Genomic DNA, 18,150 nt, shown 5'->3' with positions numbered 1-18,150 from the left:
GCAACTTTGTACCTCTTCTTTTCTTCACTTTTATGTCTAACTTTAATGAGTTTAAATGAGGAGATGACATTTTTATGTGGTATCATTAAGATTCACTGATAACAGGGTTCTGAGCTTACAGTCAGTCACTGTGACCCAGATGGGCTTTGGGGTTACCGACAGTCTTTCTCAAAAAATAGAGTCATATTTCGAACATTCAGGTACTAGGTTACAAGGAATTGGAATTTGGAACTATCTACATTGAAACTAATCAAAAAGAGTAAGCACTGAATGGTTTTTAAATATAAATATGCATTTGATTATAATGTAATATCTTAGAAGATTTGGTGTGGAGATCTGTGATATTTATTAAAACCAATTCAAGAATAATAAGAGATATTTCTTGAAAGGGGATAGAGAGCTATTATACTTAGCATTCATTACAAAAGCAGTATGTTAGATTTAGATGAGAAATGAATACTTAATACTTTTATAATTTGTTTTATGCAAATATTGGAGAGTTAGAAGACTTTTAAGCATTTTTATTCTGAATTTAAATAGGAATGCCTATTTTAAAAATCTGGGCAAGTTCTACCTTTCCCACCTAAAAATTGTTTTCTAATATCCTTGTGGTTTTTCTTTATATTGTTTTAAATAATGCTTTAATTTTTAAATTATTTCTTCCATTGAACAAAAAAGGAAGCTTCGTCTTAAAGCTCTTAGAAAGAAAAATCACCTGTCCTCCAGTTTTTAAAAGAATATATGTAAATATCACTTTTTGTAGATGGAATTGTTGTGTTTTATAGATTCAACCTAGAATGACACTGAGCAAATTGCCTCTTCAAGCAAATGTCTATCCCATGACTACAATGGCCTATATCCAGGATGCCAAACATCGTTTGACACTGCTCTCTGCTCAGTCTTTAGGCGTTTCAAGTTTGAATAGTGGTATGTATTGCTTACACTCTTTTTCACTCTGAAAGGTTTCAGTTCCAAGTGTATACTTTTTCTGTTGGTCAGATGTGGTATAATCTCTAGTTAAAACCTCCCTGTCTTCTTTTCAGCTTTTTTCTTTCAGCAACCAGACTATTAAGTTTGGGTTTTGTGAGAACAACATAAAAAGATGAATCTCCTAAATCTTCAGATGAAGAACAGGAGACCTAAAATTCCATGTAAAGATTTCTTTTTAAAGATAATTTGCTTCTCTTAATAGTGTTTACTTTGCAGAGGTCTCTGTCATCATCATGATTTAATGGATGTGGAAACTCAGATTCGGAGGTTTAGATAAGTTGCCTACGTTTGCAAATTTGGGAAGTCGTGGTTCAAACTTAGGTCCTTCTGTGAATCATGGTCTTTCTATTCTGCTACCGCCTGAAAGAAGGAAGGGAGTAGAAATTACAGAGATATGGGGATAAAGAGGTATGGCTTTAAGGATTCCAAAAGAGAAAAAGTGATGCATAGGAAGTGAGAGAAAATAGTCAATAGACACTGATTAATTTTTGCAAGTCTTTCTATTGAGAGACTTTGATCTTTTATAATACATATTTTTAATTGGTTATCATACATGGTATCATTGGTCTTCTTTCTTACATTCTAAGAGTTCGTAGAGATAAATGTCTGAAGGAGCCAGATAAGTGAGTGCACATGCCTAGTGTGTCCTTTGACACAAGCCCACTTTTTACATGAGGCGTATACATGCATTCTGTAACTTACACACACACACACAAACTGCTACTTCTCATTTTTCTTTGTGGCCTTCATTAGATAAGATCATGTAAACTCATGCCATAAAGACATGAATTCGGTTATGAAAATAGTAATGACTCCACATCAGGGATCCAATAGGGAGGGTTAGAGACTTGAGCAAACTGAAGAGCATGTTCCCAGTGTGCAGTGGGGCAGCATTGTTACTGTGTGGTTAGAGGCCCAGTGTTGCTAAATTCAATTTTTGAAAGAAGAGTCCAGAAGTCTGGAATTTTCCGTGAAGTTGTTCAATCTGAAAAATATTGATATCATTTGTTAAAAAACACTATGTTGACAAAACATAAAACATTTTTGTGCCCTACATGACTCTTGAGCCACCCATTTTTAAACACTGCCTTGAATTCTCGAAGCTGTGCCCTCAATAGAGGACTAGACAGTAAGACTCAAGCCGTGATGAACAAAGCAGCATTATCTCAGTTCCTGGTAAAGACAAGCTAAGAAATAAAGTTCCTCTGTTTCTGCTATAGCCACCAAATACCTTAGTATTTGAATTAAAGCAATTCAAGTACAATCCAGTAAATCACTAAGTGCCAGTCATGTGTTATATGTACCAACATTTGGAGACAGGAGAAGAGTTAGAAATTGCCAAGAGGTTGATATGCTAAATTGAATAGGTATGTTATGCCAATCATACCTATCTACAGCTTGTCACTTTACACCCAATTTAATCCCTGAGCCTAGGGACTAAATCTTAGACAGTTGTCTTTTAAATTATGAAGGTAGTGACAATGAGATTTCTACTCATCTCTGGTAATTTTAGGTACTAGATACATAAACTCAGAAGAAAGAAGCTAAACAGAGTTGGTATGACTATGTAATAGTAGTAATTGTTAGTCTTTTGTGTTTGCTATTTCCCTTTTGGACCAAATGATCATTTAATATAGTAATGGATATGAATGAATATGCATGTATTTTTAAGTATATAACATCAGTTTTCTAAGTCTTATTTGAGTATTAGCTTAAGTGTGTGTGTGTATATACGTATGTGTATATATGTGTGTGTATATATATGTGTGTGTGTGTATATATATACGGCTCTAGTTGGTTTTTTTAATTTTTTAATCTCGTAATGATTAGCTTCCAAAACTTGAGCTAGGGGAAATATGGAAATATTGCATAGCAAATGAAGGAACCAGGTATGACCCCTTTTAAGCCAGAAAGGCAGGACAGTGGTGCTGCCACTAACACAATGTCAGAGAAGCAAGGGAGTATATCATGAGTGTGTCCACATTCTAGGGCTTCTTCAGCAACCTGCTTCATATCAAGTAACCTAAATTTTATTTGTAAACCTTTTTTAGACCTACCCATCTATGTGTATTTTACTACTCTCTGTGTGATGTACATTTCCTAATAAACCTCATAAGCATTTTTGATTCCAAATGGTGCTACTAAAAGTTTTGGAGAACTTAATTTACTGTTTAGGTTAATGTTTTGGAAAAAAATTTTCATTTAAATTTTGATCTGTCCTGTCTCATTTTTAATTTCTTATCAGATATTGTGAAACATTACTAAAGAAACACAGAAATACTCTTCTGTTTTATGAATTTGTAGGAGCTACTTTGAGCTATTATCAAGAGAAAGCCCGTGGTGTAGTGGGTTGTATAAATCCACCTCCTTGACTAGAGGGGAAATTTAGAGCAAGACATCATGGCTTCTACTTAAGTGATGCTCAACGAATGTCAGTATTAAATAACTCTGGTCAGTTTTGCTTGTTTGTTTGTTTGCGTATTAGGTCAGATTGAAGTTATCATGGATCGAAGACTCATGCAAGATGATAATCGTGGCCTTGAGCAAGGTGTCCAGGATAATAAGATTACAGCTAATCTATTTCGAATACTACTAGAAAAAAGAAGTGCAGTTAATACGGTATGAAAAAATAACTAGCATGATCTGATACTGAAATTACGACTTTCCACTTTAAAAATTTTTTGAATCATTTCCAATATTGAGATTTCTTTATAGTAGATGTGGCCCACATTCACAGAAAGAGAACTCAGTTATAAATATCATGTAAGTTTTGCACTTAGGTCTTTCTATTTTTTATGTTTGCTTATTATGTAGATAAAAAATAATAACAGGAAATCAGCTTCGGTAAATATTTCTGAAATTATTTTGAAAAAAATAAGAATTGAAAAATTGAGCTAAATAAAAGTTAAAGAATAGAACTTAGTCATATACTTAGGAGATTAAATTTGGTAAACTTTATTTGAAATGTTAGTAAAATTTATTTGAAATGTTAGTGTACTTATTCTAGTCTTAGACTCTTCAGTTGAAAATGTATTTATATGTAGGTTTTCCATGTTTGATTTTTATTCCTCAAAGCAAAAATCTAGTACTCTGTGTTGAATAGTCTGACACAAGCCCAGCTGGACCTGAATGACCTGACGATATGCTTGTTCAGGTAAAGTTATCTTCAGAGTTCTCCAAAAGTTATCACGCACCCTGAACGTGGGCTTTTTCTTTTTGCTCTATTCTCCTTTCTGCACTGACCATTGCAAGTCTTTTCTACTCTTTTCAGCCAGTGACTGCACCTGTCACTTTATAGAGAGAACAGCTATTAGACAGGGCTCTCTGTTCCAGTTACCTAACATCTACTTCCACCCTTCCCCTCTTTCCCCCCGATACGTTAAAAAGAGACTTTACTATCCATCATCCTAGGCAGATCCCACCACTTGTCCTTGGAACTTACTCTCTTCAACCACCTCAGCATCCTTTTACTATTCATTCTCTCTCTCTTTCTCCCTTGCTCCTCATATCCAACACTTCCTGGGAGATTCTTTCTGTTAGCTTTTGAACACTCTTTGTTTTCTTCTGTTAAAAATAGAAATGGAATGCAGCCTTCCTTCAGACTCTTACTTCCATTTCCTGTAAGCTACTGTCCTCTCTCTCCTACCCGATTGAGCCAGAGTTTATGAGATGAGTTTATTTCATCACTTCCTTCTCACACTCAATTTGTTTCAGTCTGGCTTTAGCCTCCATCATATTATGAAAGAGCTCTTTACGATGTCAGTAGATCCAGTGGATATTGACTTTCGTCATCTTACTTCACCTTACAGCAGTGTTTGACACTGGCCATTGTCACTCTGTAAAATACTGCCTTGCCAGGGGTTGTATGGATCTATGCAGCTTGGTTTTCCTTCCACCTCTCTGGCAGTTCTTTATCTCTCTATTAGTTCTCTACTCAGCCATTAAATCTTAGAGCTCTCAAAGCATGGCCCCTGGCCTTCTCCTTTTCTTATTTTTTATGCTATACCTTGGCAATCTCTTTTACTCCCCTGGTTTTGTTTGCATCCTCCACACAGGTAGAAGCCACTAATATATATCTCCAACTTAGGCTTGTCTCTGACCTACAGATTCATCTATCTAATTGCTTCCTGCCTGTTTATAAGGACACCTCAAGCTTGGCATATCCAAAACACTCATTATCTCTCTTCCCTCCCAAACCTGACCCATTTCCAGTGTTCCCCTCAGTCAACAGCAACCACCGTCCATCCAACTCCAAGACAGACATGGGTTCTGCCTGATAGACGCTTCTTCCCATCAGCCTTTTCTCACAGAGTAATTGCCGTCACCTATCTATCTCATTGCCTGAATATTTCAAATTTATAATCTTCTTTACTTCCACCACCCTAATCTAAACTAACTTCCTGTATCTCCTGGGTCTAGCCTATACACATCCACCCTGTTCTCTTTCTGCCATATGTCTGTTCTTAACCACCCAGAAGGCAGAATGTTTTTTGTTTTTTTGTTTTTTTCAAAGCCAAATCTAACTTTATTGCTTCCTGTTGAACCCTCTGATATCTTCTCATTGCTGTCAGTATAAAAGTCAAAATTTCTTACCATGGCCTCCAGAGCCCCTCATGTTATGGGCCCTGCATGTCCCCTAGGCATTGGCATGCCTTTTACTGTGTCTGCTTTAGGCCCACTGGTTTCTTTTAAGTTCCAAGTACTTTCCATCCCCTCCTCCCCACAGCACTTTTGCACACGGCCTGTTATCCTCTGCCTTTGGGACTCTTGGTGATAGTTCGATTAGTGCTTACTTCATCACCTGCTTCTGGACCAGATTAAAAGCTCTTACCCTATGCTGCCTCCAAACTGTGCATCTCACCTTCCTGCAAGTGTGTGATTATTTGACCCATGTCTTTTTCCCTCCTTTGGACCATAAACTCCATGAGAGTGGGGATTGTGCCTTTCTCTGCTTCTAGGATTGTTCCTGGCAGAGGACATGCCAAATATATGTCATATGAATGAATATCCAAATGCATAGATGAATGAACTGTTAGAGCACATTTTGCCGCTGTTTTTTTTTTTTTTTTGCAATTCCTGCTTATTACCTTGTCTTCATATGCATGTTCCTTTCCCCCTACTAGATTCCAGGAACTTGTTGCCTTCATTTTCATATGTCCTTATATGTGGTAGACATACTTTAAATAAAATACTAGTTGATTGAATTAAATGGCAACAGCTAATTAAAGCAAAAATTCTTCCAGTATTTAGAATATCTTAGAAAAAAAAATTAGTATCCACTTTAGATGTCAAGAGCCATACCATTCTTGAGACTCATGTTTTAAATCAATTACTGACAAGACAGCCTAGTTTTAAGGACTAAATCTGCCTAGGAAAATCATTGTCTGAGTGCTGACAGCTACTGTCTTTTGCTCCTCCTGAAAAAGTTTCTGGTTTATATGACTTTATATTGACACTAATCTACAAAATTTCTGTTAACTACAACAATAAAAATGTTCACATCAAATCAATAAAGCTTTGACTTAGAAGTGAAATAATTTGTTTATTCCCATTCAGAACTCCTTGGATAGTAATTGATTTAAATTTAATCTAATGTTTTTATATTGGTTAAATTTTTCTTTTACTCAAGTATGGATTCTGGGTCTTCAATTAATGGTTTCTTTTAAATAAGAAATGAACTAGAGAAGAGAAAATACATTTTAATGTCTAGTGAAAATAATTAAAAAGACACTTAATTGAGGAAAGTTAATACCATGTAACTTGAATTTTCTAGAAAGCGTTCTTAATTTCAACTCAGACTCTAATATCTAAAATAATGATGGAGGGAATTGAAGAGGGGGGATACTTCCTGAATAGGAAGATATTTTAATGGGAAGCCCTGAGCATGACAGAGCCTCATGGAAATAATCCCGAGCTAAGTGGAAGTAAGTCCTGTCCTCAGAGAATTCTGCAGAGAGTCAGTAAAAACAAGGACTTGAATGATATCCACTGTGTGATATGTACAGGTGTCCAGCGAGGACTGTGGCTGCACAAGTTTGACCACCATTTATGCTAATCATCCTCAAAGGCCAATAGAAATGGAAAATAGGAATCATCTCTTCGGCATTGCCAGGATTGAATGTGTCCCCCAAGAGTTCATGTGTTGAAAACTTGGCTACCATTGTGGTAGTGTTGGGAGTGGGACCTTTGAGAGGCTTTTGGGTCATGGGGGATCTGCCCTCATGAATGAATATCATGGGAATGGATTAGTTATTGCAGCAGTGGCTTTGTTATAAAAATGAGCTCTCTTGCATGCACTGTCTTGCCTTTCCACCATGTGATAACACAGCAAGAAGGCCCTCACCAGATGCCAGTGCTATGTTCTTGGACTTCCCAGCCTCCATAACTGTGAGCTGAATAAATTTCTTTTATAGATAAATTATCCAGTCTGTGGTATTCTGTTATGACAACAGAAAAATGGACTAAAAACAGGCATTGATGGCTTTAGGATTTGTTTCTTTGACCGTTTATCCTTACCCCTTTCCTGCTACTGGTTGGTTAATAAGGCACTGAGCTAGGAACCTTGGAAATGTTCAAGTGTTAAAATTGTGTTGTTTTACCTTTAAATATAAGGAGAAGAAATTGGGAGAGATCAGATTAAAATCTTAAATGCTTATATGGTTTAGAAAAGTGACAGCATGAGGGAGGTCAACGATAAGGGTAAATACTTAGGTGACCAGAAGATCTACATTAAACTTGAGGACATATCCCACTAAGACCCACAACTCAGCTCCAGCTGATTGTTTCCACATGGGACTGAATGCCTGCCCAGGGTGACACAAATTTCCAGTTTCTTGGGTAAAAAACAAAAAATGTGTTTTGGGTTTTTTGGGATTGATTTTTTATTATGAATTTTTTATTAAAGAGTTGGCTTAAAAACAAAAAAAAAACTTTTCAATACCATACAGACCTACCAAAATGTGTACCTTCAAATTTGCCCCATAGTCTTCAGTCCTGGGCTACAGATATTTACCTCTAAATGTTATGATTCAATGCATTATTCTTCATTTTATCTCCTTTGTCTTTTTACCCCACCCTTTCTCTCTAGTGTTCTTGTTTCATTTATTTATATTGCATTTGCTTATTAAATTAATAGATTTACTTCAACAGACTTATTAAGTTCCCACCATGTTTCAAGTCAAACTGAATAAACAAAGGTAACTTTAAAAATGGTCTCTTACTATCTCACCATAATTTAACAGAATTTGATGTAAATGAAGTAGAAGCCTTTGATGTTTAAGGATCGTTTAACTCAAAGTGAGCTTAATTAAGGGCACCAAGGAGTCTAGCAGGAAGTTCTGACTTATGGAATAAGGGCTGGAACCCAGTGAGGAAGAGCTGTACTTTGTGTGGTTTAGATCAGAAGGTGCTAGAAACTTTCTTTAATGTCAGGCAGGCTGCAGAGAGAAAGCTACACTTACACTATCTGAAGCCTTCCAACTAACAATAAATTAAATAAGATTTATAGTACTAGATTAGTTAAGTACAAGGCTGGGGGATTCATTTATAACTTAAACATATAAACTTTCCTGTAGAAAACATGTTTTTAAAACTTTGGGTTTATCATGTGACTTAGAGTGGAAAGGTAACCTTTGTAGAGATTAATTTAAATATCGATGGTTCAACAGTTAATATCTTGTTGAGCCTCTTGTTGCTGTAAAATATGATAAGAAAGTACATGAATGGCGGAACCCTGGGTGAGACTTTGCCACTCCAACCTGGCGGTGTTATTTGTTCATGGTGCTCTTAGGGTAGTGAACCACAACTCTTTTCTAAACTTCCTTAGCTTGCTAAGGATAGTAAACTACAGTTTTTAAATTCTTGAAGTCCTTAACATCCATGACGTTGTTTCCTTTTAAAAGACTGCCCATCAAAATGTCTTTGAAACTGAATCTTGTTTTTTTAATGCAAAGGTAGTTAAAAGGTAAAGCTTATCTTTTGATTCTAAAGGGAGCTCTGTTTTCTCTATAAGGTTGGATGTCTGGGGTGGCAGTTCCCAGCACAGGGTCACAGAGCAGTGTGTGGCTGACTCCATGAAATTTACCTGGGGAGGCTTTTCAGCTTTGCATTTTCAGGACCCCACCTCTCAAGATTTTGTAGATTTGGGATAGGACCCAAGAATCTGTGTTGATTAAAGGTACCCTAAGTCATTCTGTTGTATGGTTAATTTGGGGAAATACCAATGGTTAGGAAGAACTAATCTGATGTGGAGGATTGGTATATATGCACGTTATTGTTTCTGAGGTATAGAAGATTAATCTGGAAGTGTTCTGGCTATTCACTGGAGTGGCGAGGAATTACTCCAAGAGTGTAGAACAAAGCCAGAGCTTTCTCTGAATGTTTCTTGACCTAGAGTGGACTTAATACTTCCCAAATTTGTTTTCTTTTCTGTTTCAATCTGTTGTGTTTTATTACTCGTGAGTGACTTTGTCAGCAATCCTAACCTAGATTATGAAGTTCTTTGATCTTGGAGAGTACATTTAAAATATCTTGTTGAAATTATTCCTTTTATTCATGTTATTCTACAAGCTGCATTAAATTTCAGTATTGTTGGAGAATATTATTTTATATGCTTTATTTAATCTTTCTTTTAAAAAAATGTGGAATGGATACATTTTTTACAATTCTTTCAGACCTGATTTTTTGTCAGTATCTTAATATTGCAGTGTCCCTCTGCTGTCTTAAATTTTTCTTTTTCTCTCTCCATGGTCTGAATTGTAATGACATCTAATGTTAGCTTCTGGCACGATGCTAGTCACTTTTTGCTCGCACCCTTCTGTGCAATGCTAATCTGACATTCTGAATTTTAAGCTCTATATCTCTATAAATCCTGTCTTTTCACACAGATCAGTAGCCAAGCCTTTTATCTGAGCCTTATATTACAAAAAGGATGCAAAATCAGAAGATATCAATGGAGTAATCATTTAAAAAAATAAGATACAAAATTAAATTTGGTTCAAATATAACAGGTGATCAAAGGACCTTTCTGCATAAATTATTTTCTAAATTATTTGTGTCTGTTTTTACTCCTTAGGCATTATTGGTTAAGATTCTATGTCGTCTAGCATATTTAATCTACCAACATTAGTAGCTTATTTAATGTTTGAACCTACAGAAGTGTTGCCTTTAACCATATATCACAGCAAAGACTAAAGCATTTTAAATTATATGGAATAATCATATACTATGTAAGTGTGTGATAATTTCAGTAATGTATTTAACACTTCTACTTTTGGAATAAAGGTGAAACAATGGGCATTGATTTACCAAGTTGAAAGAAAACAATCAGATGATCTAGGCATGCCACCTGTGTTATTTATATTTTAAAATTGGATTTATTTTGAGAGTTTTGTTTTCTTTAAATTCTATTATTGGGTAACATTTAGTTCCTATCATTTGGTAACATGGATGGACTTTAGCTTTGAATCAGTACGTGCCTTTATGGTCTTGTTAAGGTGTATAAATGAAACCACAAGAATATGGTGGATGAAACCTGAGAAGGGAGATAATATTTGATGATGCATAACATATAATCTATGTACAGCCCAATCCTTATACTTTGAGAGTTTTGTGATAGGTTGATAATTTTCATAAAAAGGTGTGCCTTGTCCTAAAATGTTTGTAGGAAATGTTTTCAGTATTTTTAGTATTAAATCAATGGGAGAGATATTTTAAACATATGAGTTAGATGTGCACTGTTTATTTTCTTGTATTGCTTACAACTAAACTTGATAGTTTATGGAGTGTTTTCTAAGACTGTTATTTATAAAATAAAACCAAATTATTCATATATTTTTATATTTAAACCTTCTCAGATAGTTCTTTAATGTGATGAGAACTGGAAATACAGACCTCTTAAACATTTTTGCTTTTTCTTGATAGGAAGAAGAAAAGAATTCGGTCAGTTATCCTTCTCTCCTTAGCCACATAACTTCTTCTTTCATGAATCATCCAGTCTTTCCAATGACAAATAAGTTCTCCTCACCTACCCTTGATCTGCAAGGTGAATTCTCTCCATTACAGTCATCTTTGCCTTGTGACATTCATCTGGTTAATCTGAGAACAATACAGTCAAAGGTATGTCTCAAAATATGTCTTTTTTTTTTTTTTTTTTTGAGACGGAGTCTCGCTCTGCCGCCCAGGCTGGAGTGCAGTGGCGCGATCTCAGCTCACTGCAAGCTCCACCTCCTGGGTTCACGCCATTCTCCTGCCTCAGCCTCCCGAGTAGCTGGGACTACAGGCGCCCGCCACCTCGCCTGGCTAGTTTTTTTGTATTTTTTTTAGTAGAGACTGGGTTTCACCGTGTTAGCCAGGATGGTCTCGATCTCCTGACCTCATGATCTGCACGTCTCGGCCTCCCAAAGTGCTGGGATTACAGGCTTGAGCCACTGCGCCCGGCCTCAAAATATGTCTTATACAAAATTACTGTTTGTTATGTACTTGTTTTAAGGGGGTAAGGAAAGGGGAAAAAAGTATGCTTTATTATGTTTTGAGGAATTATTAACAGGGCTTCACCTTTAGCCGAAAGCTTCATGCCTTTCATTTGACTATTGCTCTGTATTTTAAAGCATATCCTGATACTAATTTACTCTTAAATTCTGTATGGCAAGCAGGTCAGGAAATATCATTAGTAGGTGGACAATCTGGGCCTTAAGTTTAGCACTACTGACTTTTCCCATTCATTTCTCCTTATTAGACAGTATCTCTCAGAAGCTAGAGAAATAGTACTTAGTTATTTCTGTATCAGAGACTTTGCATTTTCGTACCTTTCTCTTGAGAATCCCTGCAACTCAGTTTCCCATTAGAAAACCAACTGTTTAGAAGAAATATTAGAGGAAAAGCATGGGGAAGTTTTATTAGGTATGAAATTTAATTTGGTTAGACTGCAGTTATATACATACCTGTTTTTAACATCAAAAAAATAGCATTTGGAAAGAACAAGAATTAGACATTTGACATTGTTCTTATGTGTTGCAAAGCTGTTTTGATATTGCAAATTGACATAGATTTAGCTAGAAATAGTAAGTGGTTATGGATTCTGTGGAAAATACCTCATGGTAAAGGCCTAAGTATGAAAAGAAGAGGATGCTCATGTTTAAAGAACATATAAAAGGTGAGAAATGTTTAATTTAGAACAAAGAACTAAAGCAATAAAGTAAGGATAAATGCCTATAATTTGAACGTTAGAGATTTACAACTTTATGTCTAAGATACAGGATAAAAAATATAATTTCTTTTTTTCCTTTATAGATTTTTAGTTGAGACACTTTTGAAAATAAAGGTCAGATAAACGGGAAAAATAGCAATAGTATATTGTACATGCTGTACCCGTCACTTGAGAGAGGCCTCAGTTCAAAAGTGTATTTTTCCCAAGGCAGTGGTTTTGGGACTTTGCCTAAATAATGTTTTAACAAACAGCCATAAATCCTCTAGAGACAAGACAAAGAAGAAAGCATCTTCAGGCTTCCAAAAGGCAGGAAAATGTGGGAGGATAAATTTATGGGAAGAGTGAAGTCTGCTCCTAGATGCTCTGGCACTGCTGTCTCAGCTGATTAGCAAGCCTTGTAAAGGGGCCTGTCTTTAGACAAGAAAAGGCAGAGAGGCAGGGCTGAAGACCCCTTGTATTTGTAAATTGCTGTCCTGCCATCAAGCAGGCAGAAGAAGGGACAGAATGGCCCCCTGGTTTTTTTCCTTCTTCAGCTCAACAATCCTCAGTTTTTTGAGAGAGAAGTATTTTGGTTTCCTTCAGAGATAAGGAACTTATGCTTGGCTATGCAGGCAAACATATATGACTTGTAATAATGACTACAAGCAAATGCTTAAGGCGTGTGTGTGTGTGTGTGTGTGTGTATATATATATATATGGAAAGGCTTTTTAAAATGATGAGTGAACTTGCAGGATTTATTTCCTACCCGCTACATACCAGTTACTGCCATAGGCACTAGGGATACAATTGTGAACAAAACAGACAAATGCCCCTGCCCTTCTGGAGCTTAGAATCTAATGGGAGGAGAAAAATAAGAAAAAGTAAGAGAAATATATGTTAGATGGTGTTAAGTGTTATGAAGGAGTAAAAAGTGAAGAGCCATTCAGAGGAGGTAACACAATTTTGATTAAGGTGTGTAGAGAGGGCCTCACAGGGGTGATAATGGAGTAAAAATCTGAAGAGGGTCAGAGAATAAGAAACTCCTGCAGATTTCTGGGGGTAGAGTGCTCCAGGAAAAGAGCAAGTGTGAAGGCCCTGAGGCCGGAGAGATATGTGGCCAGAACAGAAGCTCCATGAGAGCTGTGCTTGTCCTTTATTCATTGCTATATCCTGGTAAAGAACAATGCCTGCACAAAGGATCTCAAAAACTACTTTGAATCAGTGAATTGTGTAGATGTTTTTTCTAGGATTCTGCTGTGGTTTTTTTGTAGGTCTACATTTTGGCTCCCTGAGGTGTCATGTCATAAATTAATGGGTTAAAAGAAATGGAAAGAATAGAGTAGAGGGCATCAAATACTCTGGGCTTCAGGTTACCACCGCCCAGCACAGATGGTAGAGGACATCAGCAACCTAAAGAACCCAGAAGCTTCTGGGGAGGATGGGTGGTCACTGTCCCTTAGCCTCACTTCTAGGTGGCTCCTCCACTGTAGTTGTTTTAAATGCGATTGTTTTCTGGAAGCAGCTGGAGCTGACTAGAGTCAGTGAGCATAGGGTTTTACCTTCTGTAAGCAAAGCCTGGAACTTGTTTTTTATGTCACCTTTTTTTAGTGGTCACTCACTTCTTCATATCCTTCCTGCTTTTGACTGTTTTCTTGTAATACAAATCTAATCCCTTCTCAGATGAAAAATCCCATTGCCTCTGGAATTGGCCTGAGCATTCAGGCCCTCTGCAGCCTGGCCTCTACTCACTGCAGCCACCTGGCTTCCCGTTGTTCTTCATGCCTTTGGACAGGTGGGCCACCCTCCCTACCTGTGGGCTGAGTGACTGCTGACTCAGCTACCATTTATAACATGAGGTTAATGTCACGTATTGCTGTGTCAGGTCTTTTGCTAAAAACAGATGAAATCCTATTGTGAAAGCCTTTTGAAAACAAAAGCACTTTGTAAACATACCTTGTTATCCTAATGACACTCCAACTTGGGTGCAGATTGGGGTTTTAGCAGAGGGAATAGAGAGCAACTTAACAACATAAAGATTTGACCAAGAGGATTAAAAACTGAAATGTTAATAATGCCTATTGATAACCACCATGCTGGCACATAATCATAACTAAATACTTGAGAGTTTTGCATTATCATATAATATCAGTTGGTGCCAGTTCCTGTGTTAGCCTTTGACTCTTAGCACATATTTATAACAGTTGTTTAAAAGCCCGCTAGTAATCCAAGAGGAAGGATTGGTCCATTCAAAACCACTTCTTTGAAGAATTGCCCTAACCTGATAATAGAAAGATAATCATTGAAGGGAACTGTTGTGGGTATTGATTCAAAGAAAGCTGTACTTACCAAGTGTCCAGTGTAATTCCATGCTCATACTAAAAGAAAGACCAAAATAACTCAATGAATAAGTGCAGAAGCCAGACCTAAGCATTTTGGTTGGGTTCCTGTTTCTGTGAGCTAGAAGCTTCCAATGTACAATAATGGGCTGTTCATTTGGAGAATGCAACTCATTTTTCCCCTTGAAATAATGTCAAAATAGACATAGGTTCCAAGCAAGACCTGAAGTCTGCATTGCCTTGTATTTAAGTAAGCATTTTCCTAATCACCAGAGTATTTCATGAGACATGTGTTTGAAGGCCACTTTAGCATGATAAGGACACATATCTTCCTGCCTGACCAGCTCCTACAGCACCATGATAGAGATTGCCTTGCTTGGCCCTCCTCTGGGCCGCTGTCTAAAGGTTTCTCAGTTCTAAACCTCAGTTGGTTTTCTTGACTCCTGGGATAAGGGGTTATATATTCAAAGAACAGTGAGGGAGGCGAGTTGCAGGCTGCAGGTATAATAACCCACTGAGGTGGTTCAGCAGTTTCAACTACTAGTCCTCAGATTCGCTGTGTCTGGATCACACAGGGGAGATTTTAAACATAGAGACTTTTACAAATTTCCAGATCTCTGAGATTCTGATTCTATAGGGCTGGGGAGGAGAGCCTAGGAATTCATAATTTTTAGAAATTTTTCTGATGAAATTGCTGAGTTATCTCCATTTCCTAAATTAGGAAAGTAAGAGTTAGAGCTAAGTTAAATGATAAAAATAAAATCACTCAGCCGCAAATGGCAGAATCAGACCTACAGCCAGGCCTCTGAATCTCAGTGCTGTGTGTGGCCTCAGAGGGTAGCATTTGACTTTTTTAGAATTACTACATTTGTTTGTAAAAGTCCAAGCTTTCCGGGAATCCTCTATATTAGTAGATGAGTTTACATTTTTGTATAGACATATCTTGCTTTTAGACAGACATATCTTGCTTTTCTGCTTTATATCAATTTTTGGAAATGATTATATGCCATATATTTGTATTCAGATGAAGAGGGGAACAAACATCTCTTGAAGCCCTGCCTCACAACATGCTGCGTGGCCTCGCCCATTCCAGCCACTATCTACAAACTTACCCATTAGCCTTCCTTTTCGGTTGACCCGTCTTTCAACTCTTTTCCTTGATCACCCCCTTTCCCTACACCATGAAGAGCTTGAGATACTACAAAGAAGCTTCTGTAAAGGTTTGAAACCTAGGAAACAGGAACACCACTCAAGTATACTAAATGCAAAAGCCTTGTCATCAGGAAAGGACCATTATTTAAGAAGAAGGGAGATTGGGTAGAGAAGATGCTGGGAGGATCTCATGGGAGGACAGATCATGAGTCAGGCTTCTGAAGCTGGAGCTGCAGGTTCAGCCTGGAATAGAGGGACAAAGAGGAAGCTGGTTAAGCTCAGCTTCATGGAGCCATTCTACTTGGAATCACTTTAGAAAAGTGATATGTAGTTCAACTCTTTTTTTTTTTATTTTTAGATTATTTCCTTGACTTTTATATTTAGACGTATTTATTTTATATAAACATGATATATATATATCTCTCTTTTTATTCTCTATGTAATTTATTTTGATTTGTATTTAACTGTTTCTTGCAAATAGTTAACCATCATTTCAATATCAGCAGCACTTACTGAATAAGATTTTATCTCTCCACTTGTTCATTCTGCCTCTTCTTGTCTTATAAAAGGCAGTTTGAGGATTTTACTTTGTCTTTCTTATAAGAATTGATTGGTGCTTTATTGATCTCCTAGCTTCTGGAAAGGTGAGAATTGTGAGAAAAAAAAATTCCTTTGTTGTACATATCTAAGAACAGCCGTTTACCTTCCCTTTCTTTCTGTCATTTTATCTTGTTGATCAAAACAGGATAGCTATTATTGGACATTTTAATGAGCACCCTAAAAAATGAATTTCTGCTGGTTATTTCCTGTCTTTGGACTTATAATGAAGCATGTAATTTTCTAACCTTTCCAGCTGCTAGAATGCACTAGAGATGAGTGTTAGGTATTTTCAAAGAATCTGAGTGGGTTGGAGACATTTTCCCACCAGATGTGTAGCCGTGCCTTAATCTATGTGCACCTTACTAACTCTGTGAGGGGGGTGGCGTCCCATGAGTCCTGGAGAATTTGGCCAAAGTTATGGTCCCTCTTTTCCCCATAAATGGTGGGTGCACACATAGTGTTTACTACAGTTTCCAAAAGTTTACTGTTTCTTTTGGTACGAGAGAAGAATGACATAACTCACATCTTAAGATCTTCGGTAGAGGACTATTCACCTGCTTTTTCCTTAGAAGAAACTGTCATATGTGTATAATTTCCAGAATGGCCTTAAATCCTATTTGAAGTGGGGTAAATGGATAGGTGGATAGGTGGTAGGTGGAAGGAAATTACAATTTCCAAAGCTTGATTTCTGAATTGAGATATTTTTTGATAAGTTACAGTTTTATCTCTGCTGGAACCATCAGTCAATACTCCCCTTTTTCAGCCATAAATTGGAGGGGTTATCTCCTTTAGTTTACAGTATTTTGTTATTTTACATCAAAAATAATTTTTATCTTTTCTCTCCTGGCTAGGTATCTATGAGCACAAATTCGTAGCTAGTGCAAAGGTAGGAGAAGGAAGCTGTTAAAAGCTTAAACTTTGGAATCAGATGTCCTGGGTATGAGCGTGTCTGCTTCGCTTTCTAACCATGTGACTTAGAGCAAGTCACTTAACTCTCTGAGTCTCGCCCTCCTCCGTAGTAACATGGAGATGGGAATAATACTTACCTTAGAGATGTTCTGAGGATTGGAGATAATTTTAGTGTCAGTAAAGCGCTTAGAACAGTGTGTGGCACATAGTAAGCCCTATGAGTGCTTGACAAGTAAAGGTTCTTACCTGTGATAGTTCAGTCATGAACAATGGCGATTATCACTAATAATGAGGTAAAAACATTAGCACTTCTTTATAAATTAGAGGTTGACATTTATTGCCAGAGTGTAAATCTTGATGTCATTTTGACTTATTCCTGATATTTTAGGTTGGTACAAAAGTAATTGCAGTTTTTGCTATTAAAAGTAATGGCAAAGCTACAATTACTTTTGTACCAACTTAATACTTTGTTACTAATTCCTCAGATATTTAAAAATAACATATCTAAAATTGTCTGTTTGCCAGTCATTGTGCCAAGTGCTTTACATGAACTTTAAAGCTCTCACAACAACACTAAGAAGGTAGACAGTATTTTCATCCCATCTTACAGAATAGGAAAGTAACTGACCTAGAGATACGATAGTTAACTGTCTAGGGCACACAGCCATTAAATGTGGTCCTGGGAGCACACGCAGGTGTGTCTGAGTCCAGATGGCTTCTCAGAACCTTATACTGTCTTGCATGGGAACAAGAAGGGAGAGGGAGCACTGAAAATGTGAGGGAATACACTGTCTATTTTTCTTGTGTCCTCAGTAATAATAGGACACCTACAGAAGGATATCCCAACCATTGGCGGGAAAAGACTTAAGGGCTAATCCAGGATCACTTGTGGTCATTGCTGTTTGAGTATAAGAGAGAATGCTTTGTGATAGAGATTTTCCCGTATATTTACATATTTTAATACAAACTCATATACC

General features: G+C 36.9%; 2 protein-coding genes across 4 annotated transcripts in view; both read left to right on the top strand.

Moving 5' to 3' along the window:
* The window catches only part of LOC126956139 (uncharacterized), a 604,199-nt gene that overhangs the window by 422,280 nt on the left and 163,769 nt on the right, over positions 1 to 18,150 (top strand). The gene's annotated exons all lie outside the window — the stretch shown is intronic.
* The window catches only part of MAN2A1 (mannosidase alpha class 2A member 1), a 175,378-nt gene that overhangs the window by 149,615 nt on the left and 7,613 nt on the right, over positions 1 to 18,150 (top strand). For all 3 annotated transcript variants that reach the window (XM_050793036.1, XM_050793037.1, XM_050793038.1), the window contains 3 exons: positions 786 to 927; positions 3,476 to 3,609; positions 10,912 to 11,106. In XM_050793036.1, the coding sequence (XP_050648993.1) occupies positions 786 to 927; positions 3,476 to 3,609; positions 10,912 to 11,106 (471 nt within the window). The remainder of the gene's footprint in view (positions 1 to 785; positions 928 to 3,475; positions 3,610 to 10,911; positions 11,107 to 18,150) is intronic.

The sequence above is a fragment of the Macaca thibetana genome, chromosome 6, assembly GCF_024542745.1.
Source record: "Macaca thibetana thibetana isolate TM-01 chromosome 6, ASM2454274v1, whole genome shotgun sequence".
Classification (NCBI taxonomy): domain Eukaryota; kingdom Metazoa; phylum Chordata; class Mammalia; order Primates; family Cercopithecidae; genus Macaca; species Macaca thibetana.
The sequence above is the reverse complement of the archived record's forward strand: the minus strand, read 5'-3'. Positions and strand labels throughout refer to the sequence as shown.